Source organism: Lithobates pipiens, unplaced genomic scaffold (assembly GCF_037356315.1).
Source record: "Lithobates pipiens isolate NorthernLeopardFrog02 unplaced genomic scaffold, aLitPip1_a1.2 Scaffold_10, whole genome shotgun sequence".
Taxonomy (NCBI): domain Eukaryota; kingdom Metazoa; phylum Chordata; class Amphibia; order Anura; family Ranidae; genus Lithobates; species Lithobates pipiens.
The window spans coordinates 189,034,036-189,048,554 of NW_027507686.1; the positions used below are offsets into that span (position 1 = coordinate 189,034,036).

Genomic DNA, 14,519 nt, shown 5'->3' on the forward strand with positions numbered 1-14,519 from the left:
CACTTACCTTGCCAATGACATCGTTACGACTAAGCCTATCTTTATCCATGACAGTTATGATTATGGTGGTCTCTCTGAGTTTTTCAGTGGGGATATCAAAGATGAAGGACTCGTTAAAGATTGGATTTAGACACCTCTTCATAACCACTGTCTTTTTCTTCTCAACCCTCTTGTCCTTGTACATAAGCCAAACCTTTACATAAGGATCTAAAGAAGTGAATGGAAGCACTAATCAGTTATTATTCAGTATTTTTGTGTTAAAATTTCACTACAAGATTCTCACTCTTCCAGCATATAATCCCCGCTAAATCTATTTATGAGTTAAATCCTATAATGTGAACCTGACACTTTAAGTATAAGCAATGCATTTCCCGTTTTACAGATTTATCATGTGTTTCTGAAGGCATTTCCTGATGTGATGTTAACCATCTGTTTTTTGGTGCCTGCCCATTCTAGCCCAGTTGACTGACTGATCTTAGTTTCATATTAACAGATTTACATGTTGTAGCAAGAGAAGGCATACCAAGGGTGCAGTCAAAAAGGCTGAAAGAGGCAGGGTGTTGGTACACAGAACCAATAACTCAAAAAAATAATGTATGGCAAGCAGTCACCCTACAATATTCCACCAGCAAATGAACACAAAGAGTGCAGGACAGCAAGCGCATATACTGCTTAAGCAGTCAGAACACTAGTTATGAAACTTTTGTATACACAGAAATTGCTTACTGACAGCCAGCAACAATGTGTGGGGTTGGCTGTGTGTCAGACCTGATAACCTGGCTGCCCTTGGCCATCGTTGGTCGAGTAATCAAAAATCAAACCCTATATGACATTAGTGTGACCCTAGTGTCCTCCTAAAGAGCTGGTGCAGAAGGGAGAAGCAGCTACCCGGAAACCATTGGACAAAAAAATGTCACCTGTTCCCAGCTTTCTACTTGTTCTCCCAATAGTGTTCCTGTTTCTATCCCAGCATATCCCCTAGAGAACACTACTGCCAATCATGTATACCTCTCTCTTTCACAGCAACCTATTAGTACTGCCATGTTAACAAGTCAGAATGTCCATGGCTAACTACGATTATGGCAAGTAAGTACAATAATAGTTTCATTTAAAGTATGTTTGTAATTTTTGCCTCAGGACAGTTTCTGGAAGCACCACTAACATGTTTGTTTGGGCAAAGGGTCATTTCTTAAAGGCCTTTAATAAAATCTACTGTGTGACTGCTGAAAGGCATAGTATCAGTAAGCAAATAGCCGTAAAGCCACATTGTTATTTACACACCTCTCTCAACCCTTGTAAAAGCACAGAGAACCCTGCAGGTGGATTATCCTGTTCTCCTTCCCTAAAGATCATTCTTAGTACCTATCACCACTTATCAAAATATTGGCTTTAAAGAACCCATCCAAAAGAAGAGCACTTTGCATGGATCCTAATATTGGTGAGGCCGAGAATTAGAGAAAAGTAGGGGAGATGTGCGTAGTCATTGTTTGGGTTCAGCCTTTAGGCTGAACGAGAGAAATCAATATATATCTAGAGTATCTCATAAAAGTGAGTACACCCCTCACATTTTTGTAAATATTTTATTATATCTTTTCATGTGACAAATTACACTTTTCTACGGTGTAAAGAAGGGAGTGTACAGCTTGTATAACAGTGTAAATTTGCTGTCCCCTCAAAATAACGCAACACACAGCCATTAACATCTAAACCACTGGTAACAAAAGTAAGTACACCCCTACGTAAAAATGTCCAAATTAGGCCCAAAGTTTCAATATTTTGTGTGGCCACCATTATTTTTCAGCACTGCCTTAACCCTCTTGGGCATGCAGTTCACCAGAGCTTCACAGGTTGCCACTGAAGTCCTCTTCCACTCCTCCATGATGACATCACAGAGCTGGTGGATGTTAGAGACCTTGCACTCCTCCACCTTCTATTTGAGGATGCCCCACAGATGCTCAATAGGGTTTAGGTCTGGAGACATGCTTCGTCAGTCCATAACCTTTACCCTCAGCTTCTTTAGCAAGGCAGTGGTTGTCTTGGAGTTGTGTTTGGGGTCGTTATCATGTTGGAATACTGCCCTGCGGCCCAGTCTCTGAAGGGGGGGGGATCATGCTCTGCTTCAGTATGTCACAGTACATGTTGGAATTCATGGTTCCCTCGATGAACTGTAGCTCCCCAGTGCCAGCAGCACTCATGCAGCCCCAGACCATAACACTCCCACCACCATGCTTGATTGTAGGCAATTTGTCTTTGTACTCCTCACCTGGTTACTGCTACACACGCTTCACACCATCTGAACCAAATATGTTTATCTTGGTCTCATCAGACCACAGGAAATGGTTCCAGTAATCCATGTCCTTAGTCTGCTTGTCTTAAGCAAACTTTGTACGGGCTTTCCTGTGCATTATCTTTAGAAGAGGCTTCCTTCTGGGATGACAGCCATGCAGACCAATTTGATGCAGTGTGCGATGTATGGTCTAAGCGCTGACAGGCTTACCCCCCACCCCTTTGCCAAAGACAACCTCTGTATAAGACGCTGAGCACGTGCACTCAAATTCTTTGGTCAACCATAGTGAGGCCTGTTCTGAGTGGAACCTGTCCTTTTGAACCGCTGTAGGGTCATGACCACCATGCTGCAGCTCAGTTTCAGGGTCTTGGCAATCATCTTATAGCCTAGACCATCTTTATGTAGAGCAACAATTCTTTTTCTCAGAGCCTCAGAGAGTTATTTGCCATGAGGTGCCATGTTGAACTTCCAGTGACCAGTATGAGAGAGTGAGAGGCATAACACTAAGGCCGCGTACACACGCGCGGACTGTTCGCCCAACTTTGTCCGTCCAACAGTTTCGGCAAACAGTCCGCTCAAACTTAGCATGGACGGACATGGCCACACGCGACGGATGAACAGTTTGCTGAAACCGTGCGCGATGACGTGAACGGCACATACGACGGGACGAAAAATACGACGTCCTATACACTGCATTATAGCTTTCGGCGTGAAAATCCTTTCTGAGCATGCGCGCAACTTTGTTTGACGAACAAGCCTACACACGAGCGGACTGTTCGCTGAAACAAGGTTTCAGCGGACAGTTTTACGGAATTTCCGAAAAACCTTGTCCGTCAAACTGTCCGCTAAAACTGTCCGCTGAAAGCCCACACACGAGCGGACTGTCCGCCCAAACACTGTTCAGCGGACAAAGTTGGGCGAACAGTCCGCCCGTGTGTACGCGGCCTTAATTTAACACACCTGCTCCCCATTCACACCTGAGACCTTTTAACACCGGGGAGGGAATATGTCTAATTTGGCCCAATTTTGGACATTTTCACTTAGGAATGTATTCACTTTTGCCAGTGGTTTAGACATTAATGGCTGTGTGTTGAGTTATTTTGAGGGGAAAGCAAATTTACACTGTTATACAAACTGTACACTCACAACTTTACATTGTAGAAAAGTGTCATTTCTTCAGTGTTGTCACATGAAAAGATATAAAATATTTGAAAAAATGTGAGGGGTGTACTCATTTTTGTGAGATACTGTATATGTTTATGGCTAGAATTCGTTTCATGATCATTTTAAGTGCCCTGGGGTATTGGATTCAGGGCTAATTCACACAATATTGCATGTATTAACATATGCTTTGTTGATGTCCGTTGTTGTTTTTTTTAGACATGTTGTGCAGCATTGGGGTCTTTAATGGCAATGCAGATCAGAACACCCTGAATCCAAAACATTCTTCAACGCATTGGATTGCAGCTTGTTAGTCTGAACAGGTCCTATTGCAAGCAATAGGCTTTTCTTGTTCATGCATTTTGCCCATACAGGAAAATTAGGTATAAATGAACCCTTATGTAGAATACTGTATCTGATAAATTATGTGAAATACTGTATCTGATAAAATTTTTCATCAAAATAAGTTATAAACAATGAACCCAACATGTGTTGTTATGTATGTTAAATTAAAATAAGCAGCATTGCTTAAATGTAGCAGTTGCTCAGAGTGTGCAACCTTTCCTGCAACCTTCCTTGCATCTCTACTTCCCTCAAAACTGTATTTCTGTGACTAAAAGCTTCCCTGGCTTTCCCATACCAGTTATGTGGCACTTGTTCTTCCATTGTGCTGTCATCAGCTAACCTTAGACACAATCATAGCATACAGGTCTTTGTGATTACTGAATAAAGCCTTGCCACTTTCCTTTCTATTGTTCCGATGAATAACTCCAAACTATTCAATTTTTTTGATTTAAAGAACAACTCTGCTTTTGTTAAAAAGATGGATATATGAAGCTGCTGAAAAGGCAGTAGTATAATTTTAAGAAAATAACACAGCTTGCTGCAAAGTAAAATGGAAAGAATTAGTAATGGTATTGAATGTTTTTTTATTTAGTTATGCATAGTGCATAGAATATGAAAAGGTTGGACCTCTGTTAGATTTTATTGTGATTATTTATGTGAGATTTCTCTTCATTTCTGTACCAGTGATACTATAGGAAAGATAGGAATGATATAACACCAATGGAAGAAAATATAGCAAAAGGAGGTTCTAACTTTCCCAGTATACTGATTAAAATGTTTTTTTATCGCTGTGTGCGTCCCTGATGGAGAAAATCTGTCTACTCCTTGTTGTATGACAGAAGTTGAGGGCAAATCTTTCCAATGGGGACCCAGGCAACATAAAACCCAACACAGGTTCCATTACCATCCCCTTCCCGTCAAAAAGACATCCTACATGGAGTTTAATTTTAATGGAATAACAAGTTACCCTTCTATTTCAATCTGCAGCCAACTGTTTTTTTAAATGATGAAAAATTCAAAATTTGATTACTTGCAACAATAACAACAATGCACTTTATACAGAATTCTCCTGAAATTGTACTTTTCAAACATGTTATTGGCCTACTGCTTAAGCTTACAGAGCTTAAAGTAGGCCAGTGTTCCCCACATTTATTGATATACTCTCCATATGTCCACAGAGATGCTGTTATTATTATTGCAAAGCTGATTATGTGAATATAGCTGGTAGATTTTCCCACTTAGCAATGCGTATTAGAAACTCACTGCAAAGGTCTGTCTCAGAATCTACAGATTAAAAGCTGGTAAGAACCCGTTATGAAATTTGATAAAATGTGTTGCAACACATAGCATTTTTTTATCAACATGGAGTATTATTTAAATGTTAAATGGGATGGCACCCATTTAACATAGATACAGTATGTCCGTAATTAAAGAGATACGTTGATAAACCTGACTTAGTAAAAGTTGAAAATCAGATGAGAAGAAGATAATACATAATGGGGTACAAATACAGTATGTATTTCGAATTATAGCCTTAAAACTTTGCTGTACTAAAGATCCTTGTTCTTACCACGACAAAGAGAGAGACTACTCTACTAAACACAAGTTCTCCTGTTCTCCACAAATTAATCCTCTTCATGCAGCATAAAATTAATTTAACCCACAAGAATCAATCATTAATTTACTTTTTTTAGACATGCTTTGCCATTATTTCAAAATTATTTCCAGTCATACCACGCAAATAAACCTAATATCAAATCGTAGCCAGCATCCCAGAGGACCACCAAACTCTACATTCCACATCAGAATAGCTTCACTAAACTGGATTATTTTATACGTGTTTGGATTTTTCCATACTGCTTCAATAAATATTGACTTAAAACAGTCCAAAGAACAGCACATTAGCTGGTGAGATCAATATGTTGAAAAGGTGGGTGTTTATTGTGCAGTTGACTAGTATTGACTAAAGGGGATATTTTTATTACTGAGGCAGTATGCAGTTTACTTCTGGGCAGTATGTTGAATAACTGAAAAACTTGTGATAAACGGTGCCACCTATGTGCAAATTAATAAAATAATTAATCGCTGCCTGCAATTTTTAGGCTATTGCCCAAAACTAGTCTAAATTATATGTTGAGGCGCTGGTTTTTAGATCAAAACATTTTTTTTAAACCAAATAAAAATTCGTAATATATATGTGAATCACATTCCAATAATCAAGCGCCAAACCAAAAACACTCTATGCAATTTCCACCTTTGTGTTACCAATCTCTAGAATAACTCTGCACGTCTACTTCTTTAAACTTCACCACGTGCAATAAATGATAAGTGTTGCTAATAATCCTCTGTGCTCTTCTTAAATAATGTGCACCTCCACTTAAGATAACGGGGGCCACTCACCAGATCACGTCATGCCACTAGGACCCTCACAGCTTTGGGGTATTTGGTTTCTATGCTGAATATAGCCCGGACATCACTGATCCGTACCCATCAATTGTTACACCAGGGATATCTCAAAAAAACAATAACTGGTAATTGTGCAATATGTTTAATAAAATATTGATTGGAATCACACCCACTATACAAAGCTTTGGGTCAGAGATAGGACTACCTGATGATGCCTTCTGGTGAAATGTTACATAGTTAGTAAGATTCAATAAAGACACCAGTCCATCCAGTTCAACCTGAGTGAGTGTCTACAATTGGCCCTATCCCTGTACATTGCACACTCACATTGGTCCCTACCCTCAAGGAGCCCACAATCCAAGGTCCCTATTCATAAACTAGGGCCAATTTTGAACAGAAGCCAATTAACTTACCTGCATGTCTTTGGAGTGTGGGAGGAAAAACCCACGCAGGCACAGGGAGAACATGCAAACTCCAGGCAGGTAGTGTTGTGGTTGGGATTTGAACCAGCGACCCTTTTTACTGCTAGGTGAGAGTGCTAACCACTACACCACTGTGCCGCCTCAAAATGCATTGAGGTCTGTGCATTGGCGAAAGTTCTGAGTCTCTAATGAGGAAGATGCTGGGACTGTGACATCATAAGGGACGGGGTCACCATGTGACATCACCCGGTGACCCCGCCCCTTGTCCCTATATAGGTCGCCGCACAACTCGTCCCTGCCATTTCGGACAGAGAGAGCGTCGTGTCAACATCGGAAGGAAGAAGAAGAAGAAGAAGAAGAGAAGAGAAGAAGGCGGCGGTGACAGAAGACCGGGCCAACGCTAGTAAAAGAGCTATAAGAAGATAACGGAGGCCCGGCAGAAGAACCGAAGAGTGGGCCAAGACCCCAGAAGAGCCGGACAAGACCACGAAGTCGGAAGAAGACCCACTGATGGCAGCGACGACGAAGAAGAAAGCCGGGCTCCTCCGCTAGTAAAAGAGCTAGCAGAAGATAGCGGAAGAGTCTGGCGAGAAGACCCCCCAAGTAGGAAGAAGAGAAGACCACCAGAGCTGTCTAATAAATTATTTTATAAACTTGTGTTTTTTTTATTAACACTTCTTTTCACCAAGTGAATGGGTAGGGGTGCATCATACCCCATACTTATTCACATAGGGTGGGGGGCCGCTATCTGGGGGCCCCCTTATTAAAGGGGGCTTCCGGATTCTGATAAGCCCCCCGCCCGCAAACCCGACAACCAATGGCCAGGGTTTCCGGGAAGAGGCCCTTGTCCTCATCAACATGGGAACAAGGTGCTTTGGGGTGGGGGGGCCACATGGCCTCCCTTCCCCAAAGCACACCCCCACGTTGAGGGCACGTGGCCTGGTACGGCTCAGGAGGGGGGGGGGGCGCTCACTTGGCCCCGCCCCCTTTCCTGACCGGCCGGCTGCATGCTCAGATAAGGGTCTGCTATGGACTTTGGTAGGACCCCCACGCAGTTTTTTTGGCATAGGGCTTCCCCTTTAAATCCATACCAGGTGAGGTGTCAATCTTGCCGATGGAGTCTGTTCATTTCAAAAGTCCGGCGGACTAGCAAACGGACGGGCAGATTGTCTCGGTAATCCGGCGGACAATTTTGAGTCAAAACTTCTTTCTAAGTCCGCTGGACTTTTGGAAAGAAAAAGTCAGCCGGAGCCCACACACGGGCCGCCGGATAGTCCGATTGTGTGTACGTGGCATTAGAAAGCATTGCTGGGCAGCACAGTGTCTCAGTAGTTAGCACTCCAACCTTGCAGCACTAGGGTCCTTGGTTTGAATTCCAGCCAGGATGCTATCTGTGTGGAATTTGAATGTTCTCTTTATGCATGTTTGAGTTTTTCATCCAGGTTATTGTAAAGCTTAATTCTTTTTATTAAAATAACGAACCAGTTACAACCACCTTCTTTGTGCAATAGCATTGCACAGAGTGGCCTCAAACCTCCTCTTCTGAGGTCCCCTGCCAGTGCTCTAGGCTCCTCTTCTTGTTGTGCAACCATAGCAGGTGTTCTACCTATGGTGGCACATCTGCGGGAACACTCCTGAGCCGGGCTGTGTGCATCTTCTGCCACAGGTAGCAACTCAACTAGTCCTCCACTCTTTGCTCACAGGATTTGGTTGACAGCAGCAGGAGCCATTGGCTTCCACAGCTGCCTCTGTGAGCAGAGAGAGAGGAGAGAGCCACTGCAGATGGACACTGCATTGGATCAAGTTCGTGCTCAGGTAAGTATACAGGGAGGAGAGATGAGATACAAATACAGGGACATTTGTTTACCTTAATACAGTAAATCCATTAATGTAAAAAATGTCCAGCCTTTAGAACAGGCATCGCTAAATGACCAACCACAGTCCAAACCCTGACCAAGTGACAGTCCTGTTTGGACTGCCATGGTCACGCCATTAAGCTGCCTGTGTGTCCTCAATTCCTCCCTTGCTACTTTCATCTTCACAACATAGCAGTGCGGGAGGAATGATAAGTCTGAAAAGAGATTGAGAGCTGCCCCGCTTTTCAAGTTAACAACCTGCCCATTGGTTGCTATTACACGGGGCGGTCCTAGCAACCAATCACCCCCTTGTTAACAGGAGAAGTTGGGAAGCTCCCACCTTTTATCCAGACTGATCACTCCCCCTGCTCTCTGCTATGAAAGGTAGGACTGGAATTGGAGGAAGACTGATGATCATACTGTTGTAAAGGTTAAGGGGCTGTATTGTTAAGGTAGGTTATCTAAAGTGTGGAATGCCATGGAAAGGGGGACTGAGATGTAATGGAGGTGCTGCATTGTAAAGGGTTTTACTATAATATAAAATGGGAGCTGTACTGTAAAGCGGGGGGACTTTGATGTGAAGGGGGGCTGCAATGGAAAGGGGGGCTGCTATATAAAGAGGGGACTTTGATTTGAAGAGAGACAGACAAGTAAAGGGAGCCTGTGATGTAAAAGGGGTGCTATAATGTGAAGTGGACATTGTGGGGGTTATTTACCAAAGGCAAATCCACTTTGCACTACATGAGCAAACTACAAATTCAAAGTGCACTTGAAACTGCACTGAAAGTGCACTTGGAAGTGCAATCGCTATAGATCCGAGGGGGACATGCAAGGAAAATGAAAAACAGCATTTTAGCTGGCACATGATTGGATAATAAAATCAGCAGAGTTTCCACTCATTTCAGATCTACTGTACCCCTCAGATTTATAGCGACTGCACTTCCAAGTTCACTTTCAGTGCACTTTGCACTTGTAGTTTGCACTTGTCGTGCAAAGTGGATTTGAATTTCGTAAATAACCCCCATTTTGTAAAAGGTGGGGACTTTTATATGAAGGGGCTGCTAAGTAAAGATGGGGTACTACGATGTAAAGAGGAGAGACTGCGATGCAAAGGAGGGGACTGTGATACAAATATGAGGGGCCCCTGTATTTTAAAGGAAGGCTGTGATGTGGAAGCAATGTAAAGAGGGGACTGTATTGTAAAGGGGCTGTGATGTAAAATATTGTGCTGTGATGTAAATGTGTAAATGAGGGGACTGTGATGTGAAGGCGGCTATGATTTGAAGGGGCTGAATAATAGCACAAATGTGAGTTCCGGACCCCTATTGGAAGAAATATTTACTGACCAGACCTCTATGAGTTTTTAATTCGATAACCTTGCTTTAGAACCGCTTTCATTGGCCCAAGTATGTGTGTGCTCCTTGATAGCAGGGACTTGCAGTATATAAGGCACTTCATAAATTGTCAGCGGAAAACCATGATATTTCTCCCAGAATAGGGTTTCTTTTAAAAAGCTTTTGGAGAGAAAAGACTTGTATATGCTGGATGCTTTTCAACTGTGCCTTTAGCTAGTATAGCTTTGGTAACATGGTAAAGTGATAGCATGATGCTATTTTAGAAAACATAACTATTTGACATTTCCCATGGCACATACAACTAAATAATTAAGACTTTTGCTCTCCTCTCGTACAGACCTGATGTTCCCCCGATGTCCATGGCTTTTAGATTCCGTGCCTTGATGATGTTGACGATGATAGAATTCCCTGAGGGATTGTAGCAAAGGGACAGCAGCAATTCTCCACGGCTCCCCTGTAATATATAAATGAGCTGAAATTACACGACTATACTCCCATCTACTTCAATATTTATGGATTGTTATCGATGGAAGAAATGAGGTGTTATGTTTGGTTCCAGTACTTTAACAGGCAAACAATACATTGATATTCACAAAGGTACAGCTTGAAGCTCTTTGAAAATGATCATAGATCATGCTACACACACATGATTTTCTGGTCATTTATACAAGAAGAGAAGACCCTGGAAAATTTTTATTTTATGTTACATTCTGCTGGGAGTACAAGAGGGGAAGACAGCCAACAAGGAGGCCTGAGCCCACGTACACACGGTCGGAGATTTTGCCAACCAAATCCGTCGGATTTTGCCCGTCGGATTTAGTCAGACGGATTGTGTCCGAAACTGTTGCATACACACGGTCGGGCCAAGTTGTCGAAAAATCCGATCTTTCAGAACGTGATGACGTAATTTCGTTACGATGGGACTACATTCAGGCTAGTAGCTTTGATGTAGGAATTTGATCTGAGCATGCGTGGCACTTGGTCCGATCAAAATGCTCTACACATGATCGGATTAGGTCCGTCCGGCCCAGTTGGTCGGGAAAAATTTCCAACATGTTGGAAAATTGGGTGGGACGGAGATTCAAGCGGAATCAGTCCGATGCATACCACACACAGTCGGATTATCTGACGACACGGTCCGATAAGACTCATTCCGACAGATTCTCTGACCGTGTGTACAAGGGCTTACACTCTTCCGGGATCTGTGGACAGGCCTTATAGCAGCAAACCTAGTGCAGCGACAGTTCAAGGGGGTTACAGACTGCCATTTTTTTCTTTATCTAATAATATATCTTTCTTATGTGCACCTGTAAGGGATTATATAATAAACGAGCATACTTCCCATGTAAGTCAGAATTTCTACTGTTCAATAGAATTTTTAACTGCCACGCGAGTTTGACAGGTGGTGCCTAAGTTAAAAATGCTGCAGCCACAAAGCAGGGCACCACAACCACAGCACGTGTACAGCCCCATTTGGCATTAATGTTAGCATTGTTTTTACTAACCTCCCAGCTGCCTTACTTCTTTGAAGGAAACCCATACTCTGATTTTTTTGGTCTTGAGCCATGTACCCAGATAGCTAGAATAACTTGCCACAAATTTGTGGCAATGTTGAATTGTAAGTCTGTTAACTTGCTGCACATTTTCACTGGCAAGTTGTACACTCGCAGAGCACTTGAAGCACAAGTTCTAGTTGACACTTTTTGCAAATTTGTGCGGTATGTCTCTAGCAAGAAAAGTTGCAGTGGCAAGTCTACAGCAAAAACTCTGCAAGTCTACAGCATGAAAATTCGGCCACAGTGACCCCTGTGGTGGGGTGACTATTACACAACATAACTGAACCAGAACTTGCAGCAGACTTGCAGAATGTTTGCAAAGAAAGTTAATCTGGAGTCATGCAATGCGGACTTGGTGCAGACTTGTGAAGTCTGGTAAGTCTAGAAATAACTTAGCAAGTCATTTTCAAACTTGCATCACAAATGCTTGCTATCTGTGTATAGGCTACCATTGCTGATGACCTTCTGGAAATGCTAGCTGCATGAATGCAATCAGTGAAATTTTATAATGGGAATATTTGTTCTAGGTCAGTAAAGAACTGAAGCCAATGGATCAGCATGACAGCCAATCAACTGGTATTTTTAGATAAGGTGGTCAGCAATAGGTGGCCTCAATAGTTTTCTTGGTATAGATTTCCTGTAAAGAAAAAATGCACATCCATGAAAGAAAAAAAAAGTATTTTATCTATTTCTTTAACCTTTTTACCTTCTTACTTTTTCATATTCACACTTGAGACCTTTTGCAAAGTGACCCTGCCTTCCTCTGCCATCACGTGGCGTCGGGGGGGGGGGGGGGGGCAGGGTCACCCGTTTACCTCACTGGGTGGTCCAACCCTCAGCTATATAACAGCTGTCATCGAGAAGAAGTGTACAGTGTGCGGGAGCCTCCCATGGCAGAGCTGTTGTGTTTTTTTCTTTTTTTTTGTTTGTCGGGCGGCGTGAGATGGATTTACATTGCGGGACATTTTTTTTTTTTCATTTTTTAATGAAGGACTTGTCCCAAAGTGTCTCCTGTCATTTTTACTATTTTTGACACTTTTTTTGTGAATTGGTAGGGGTACAATGTACCCCTACCAATTTACATAGGGGGGTGGGATCCGGGGGTCCCCTTGTTAAAGGGGGCTTCCAGATTCCAATAAGTCCCCCGCCCGCAGACCCTCATAACCACCACGCAAGGGTTGTGGGGATGAGGCCCTTGTCCCCATCAACATGGGGACAAGGTGCTTTGGGGGAGACTCAAAAGCATCCTCCCCATGTTGAGGGCATGCAGCCTGGTATGGTTCAGGAGGGGCGCTCTCTCATCCCTCCCTCTTTTCCTGCAGCCTGCCAGGTTGCGTGCTCGGATAAGGGTCTGGTATGGATTTTGGGGGGGCCCCATGCCATTTCTTTTTACATTTTGTTTTGGGGTTCCCCTTAATGTTCATATCAGACCCAAAGGGCCTGGTAATGGACTGGGGAGGGGGGGGGGGACTCATGCCTTTTTTTTCAATGAGTTTTATCTACCGTATTTTTCGGACGATAAGGCGCACCGGATTATAAGGCGCACTAGCAACGACCGGCTGATATAATGGATATTTCCATATATAAGGCGCATCGGACTATAAGGTGCACTGGATTATAAGGCGCATTTAATGAAACACAACTTGGATGCGGTACTGTAAGTCAAATTTTATTCAACTCTTTAGCACTAACCATAAAATGGTCTATAACAATAACTCTTAACACTGTTCAATTAAATACAAAACCAGACACTCACTTTTTCACTTTATTCTTCAATAACTCTTAACACTGTTCAGTTACCGGTGAATACCGTACAAAACCAGACACTCACTTTTTCACTTTATTCTTCTCCCGCAAATCCATCAAATTCTTCATCTTCAGTGTCTGAGTTTAACAATTGGGCAATTTCGGCATCAAGCACGCCCGTATCCCTCTCATCATTCTCATCAGTATCCGAGTCAGTCTCGTTGCTGTCATCGGTACCGGTACTTAGCTGTTCAGTGATAATTCCGGACTTCTTGAAAGCTCGGATTACACTGGTGACTGATACCTTCGCCCAGGCATCCACGATCCACTGGCAGATAGTGGCGTAACTCGCCCGGCGTTGCCTCCCTGTGTTGGTGAATGTGTGTTCGCCTTCTGTCATCCAATGCTCCCACGCAGCTCGCAATTTAACTTTAAATGACCTGTTGACACCTATATCTAGTGGCTGCAGTTCTTTGGTTAATCCACCCGGAATGATGGCAAGCACCGAATTAGTTTTCTTCACTTGGGCTTTGACAGTATCTGTCAGATGGGCGCGCATGGAGTCACAGACCAATAGGGATGGAGATTCGTGGAAAAAGCCACCCGGTCTCTTGACGTAAACCTCTCTCAGCCACTCACTCATCTTCTCCTCGTCCATCCAGCCCTTCGGGTTAGCCTTGATGATGATGCCAACCGGAAACTTTTCTTTTGGCAGAGTCTTCCTCTTGAAAATTACCATGGGTGGTAGTTTCTGGCCATTAGCCTGGCAACCGAGAACTACAGTGAAGGATGACTTCTCGTTTCCTGTAGTGCGTATAGATACCGTACTGGTCCCTGTTCTCTCGACAGTACGGTTTACAGGAATATCAAAGGTAAGGGGGACCTCGTCCATGTTGGTGATGTGCTCTGGTCGGATCTTCTGTTCATTGATCTTGTTCTTGCAGTAGGTACGGAAAATGGCGAGCTTTTCTTCGTAATCTTTTGGCAGTTGCTGTGACATAGTGGTTCTTGTGCGGATAGAGAGATTCCGCCTTTTCATGAAACGGAAGCACCAAGAGGGACCTCCTCGAAAGTCGTTGATCTCCATGTCGCGTGCGATCGCTGTTGCTTTGAGTCGAATAGAGACAGTAGAGACACTTCTACCTGCGGTTCTCTGTTCAATAACCCACTGTTCAATTTTGTCCTCCAACTGTGGCCATCTTGCTTTGTTTCCTCGGAAACTCAGTTTGGTCTTCTTTACCTGGTGCAGGGCATCTTCTTGCTTCCTCCACTTCCGTACCATTGATTCATTAATGTTGAATTCTCTCGCAGCTACTCTATTTCCATGCTCTACTGCATGACTGATAGCCTTCAGTTTGAAATCCGCATCATAAGCATGTCTCTTA

At 43.2% G+C, this 14,519-nt stretch overlaps 1 protein-coding gene across 7 annotated transcripts in view; it reads right to left on the reverse strand.

The window, feature by feature from the left end:
* Nucleotides 1-14,519, reverse strand: part of SYT7 (synaptotagmin 7) — a 564,911-nt gene that overhangs the window by 23,863 nt on the left and 526,529 nt on the right. For all 7 annotated transcript variants that reach the window (XM_077460750.1, XM_077460749.1, XM_077460751.1 and 4 more), the window contains 2 exons: nucleotides 10,172-10,286; nucleotides 8-207 (listed from right to left, as the gene is read on the reverse strand). In XM_077460750.1, the coding sequence (XP_077316876.1) occupies nucleotides 8-207; nucleotides 10,172-10,286 (315 nt within the window). The remainder of the gene's footprint in view (nucleotides 1-7; nucleotides 208-10,171; nucleotides 10,287-14,519) is intronic.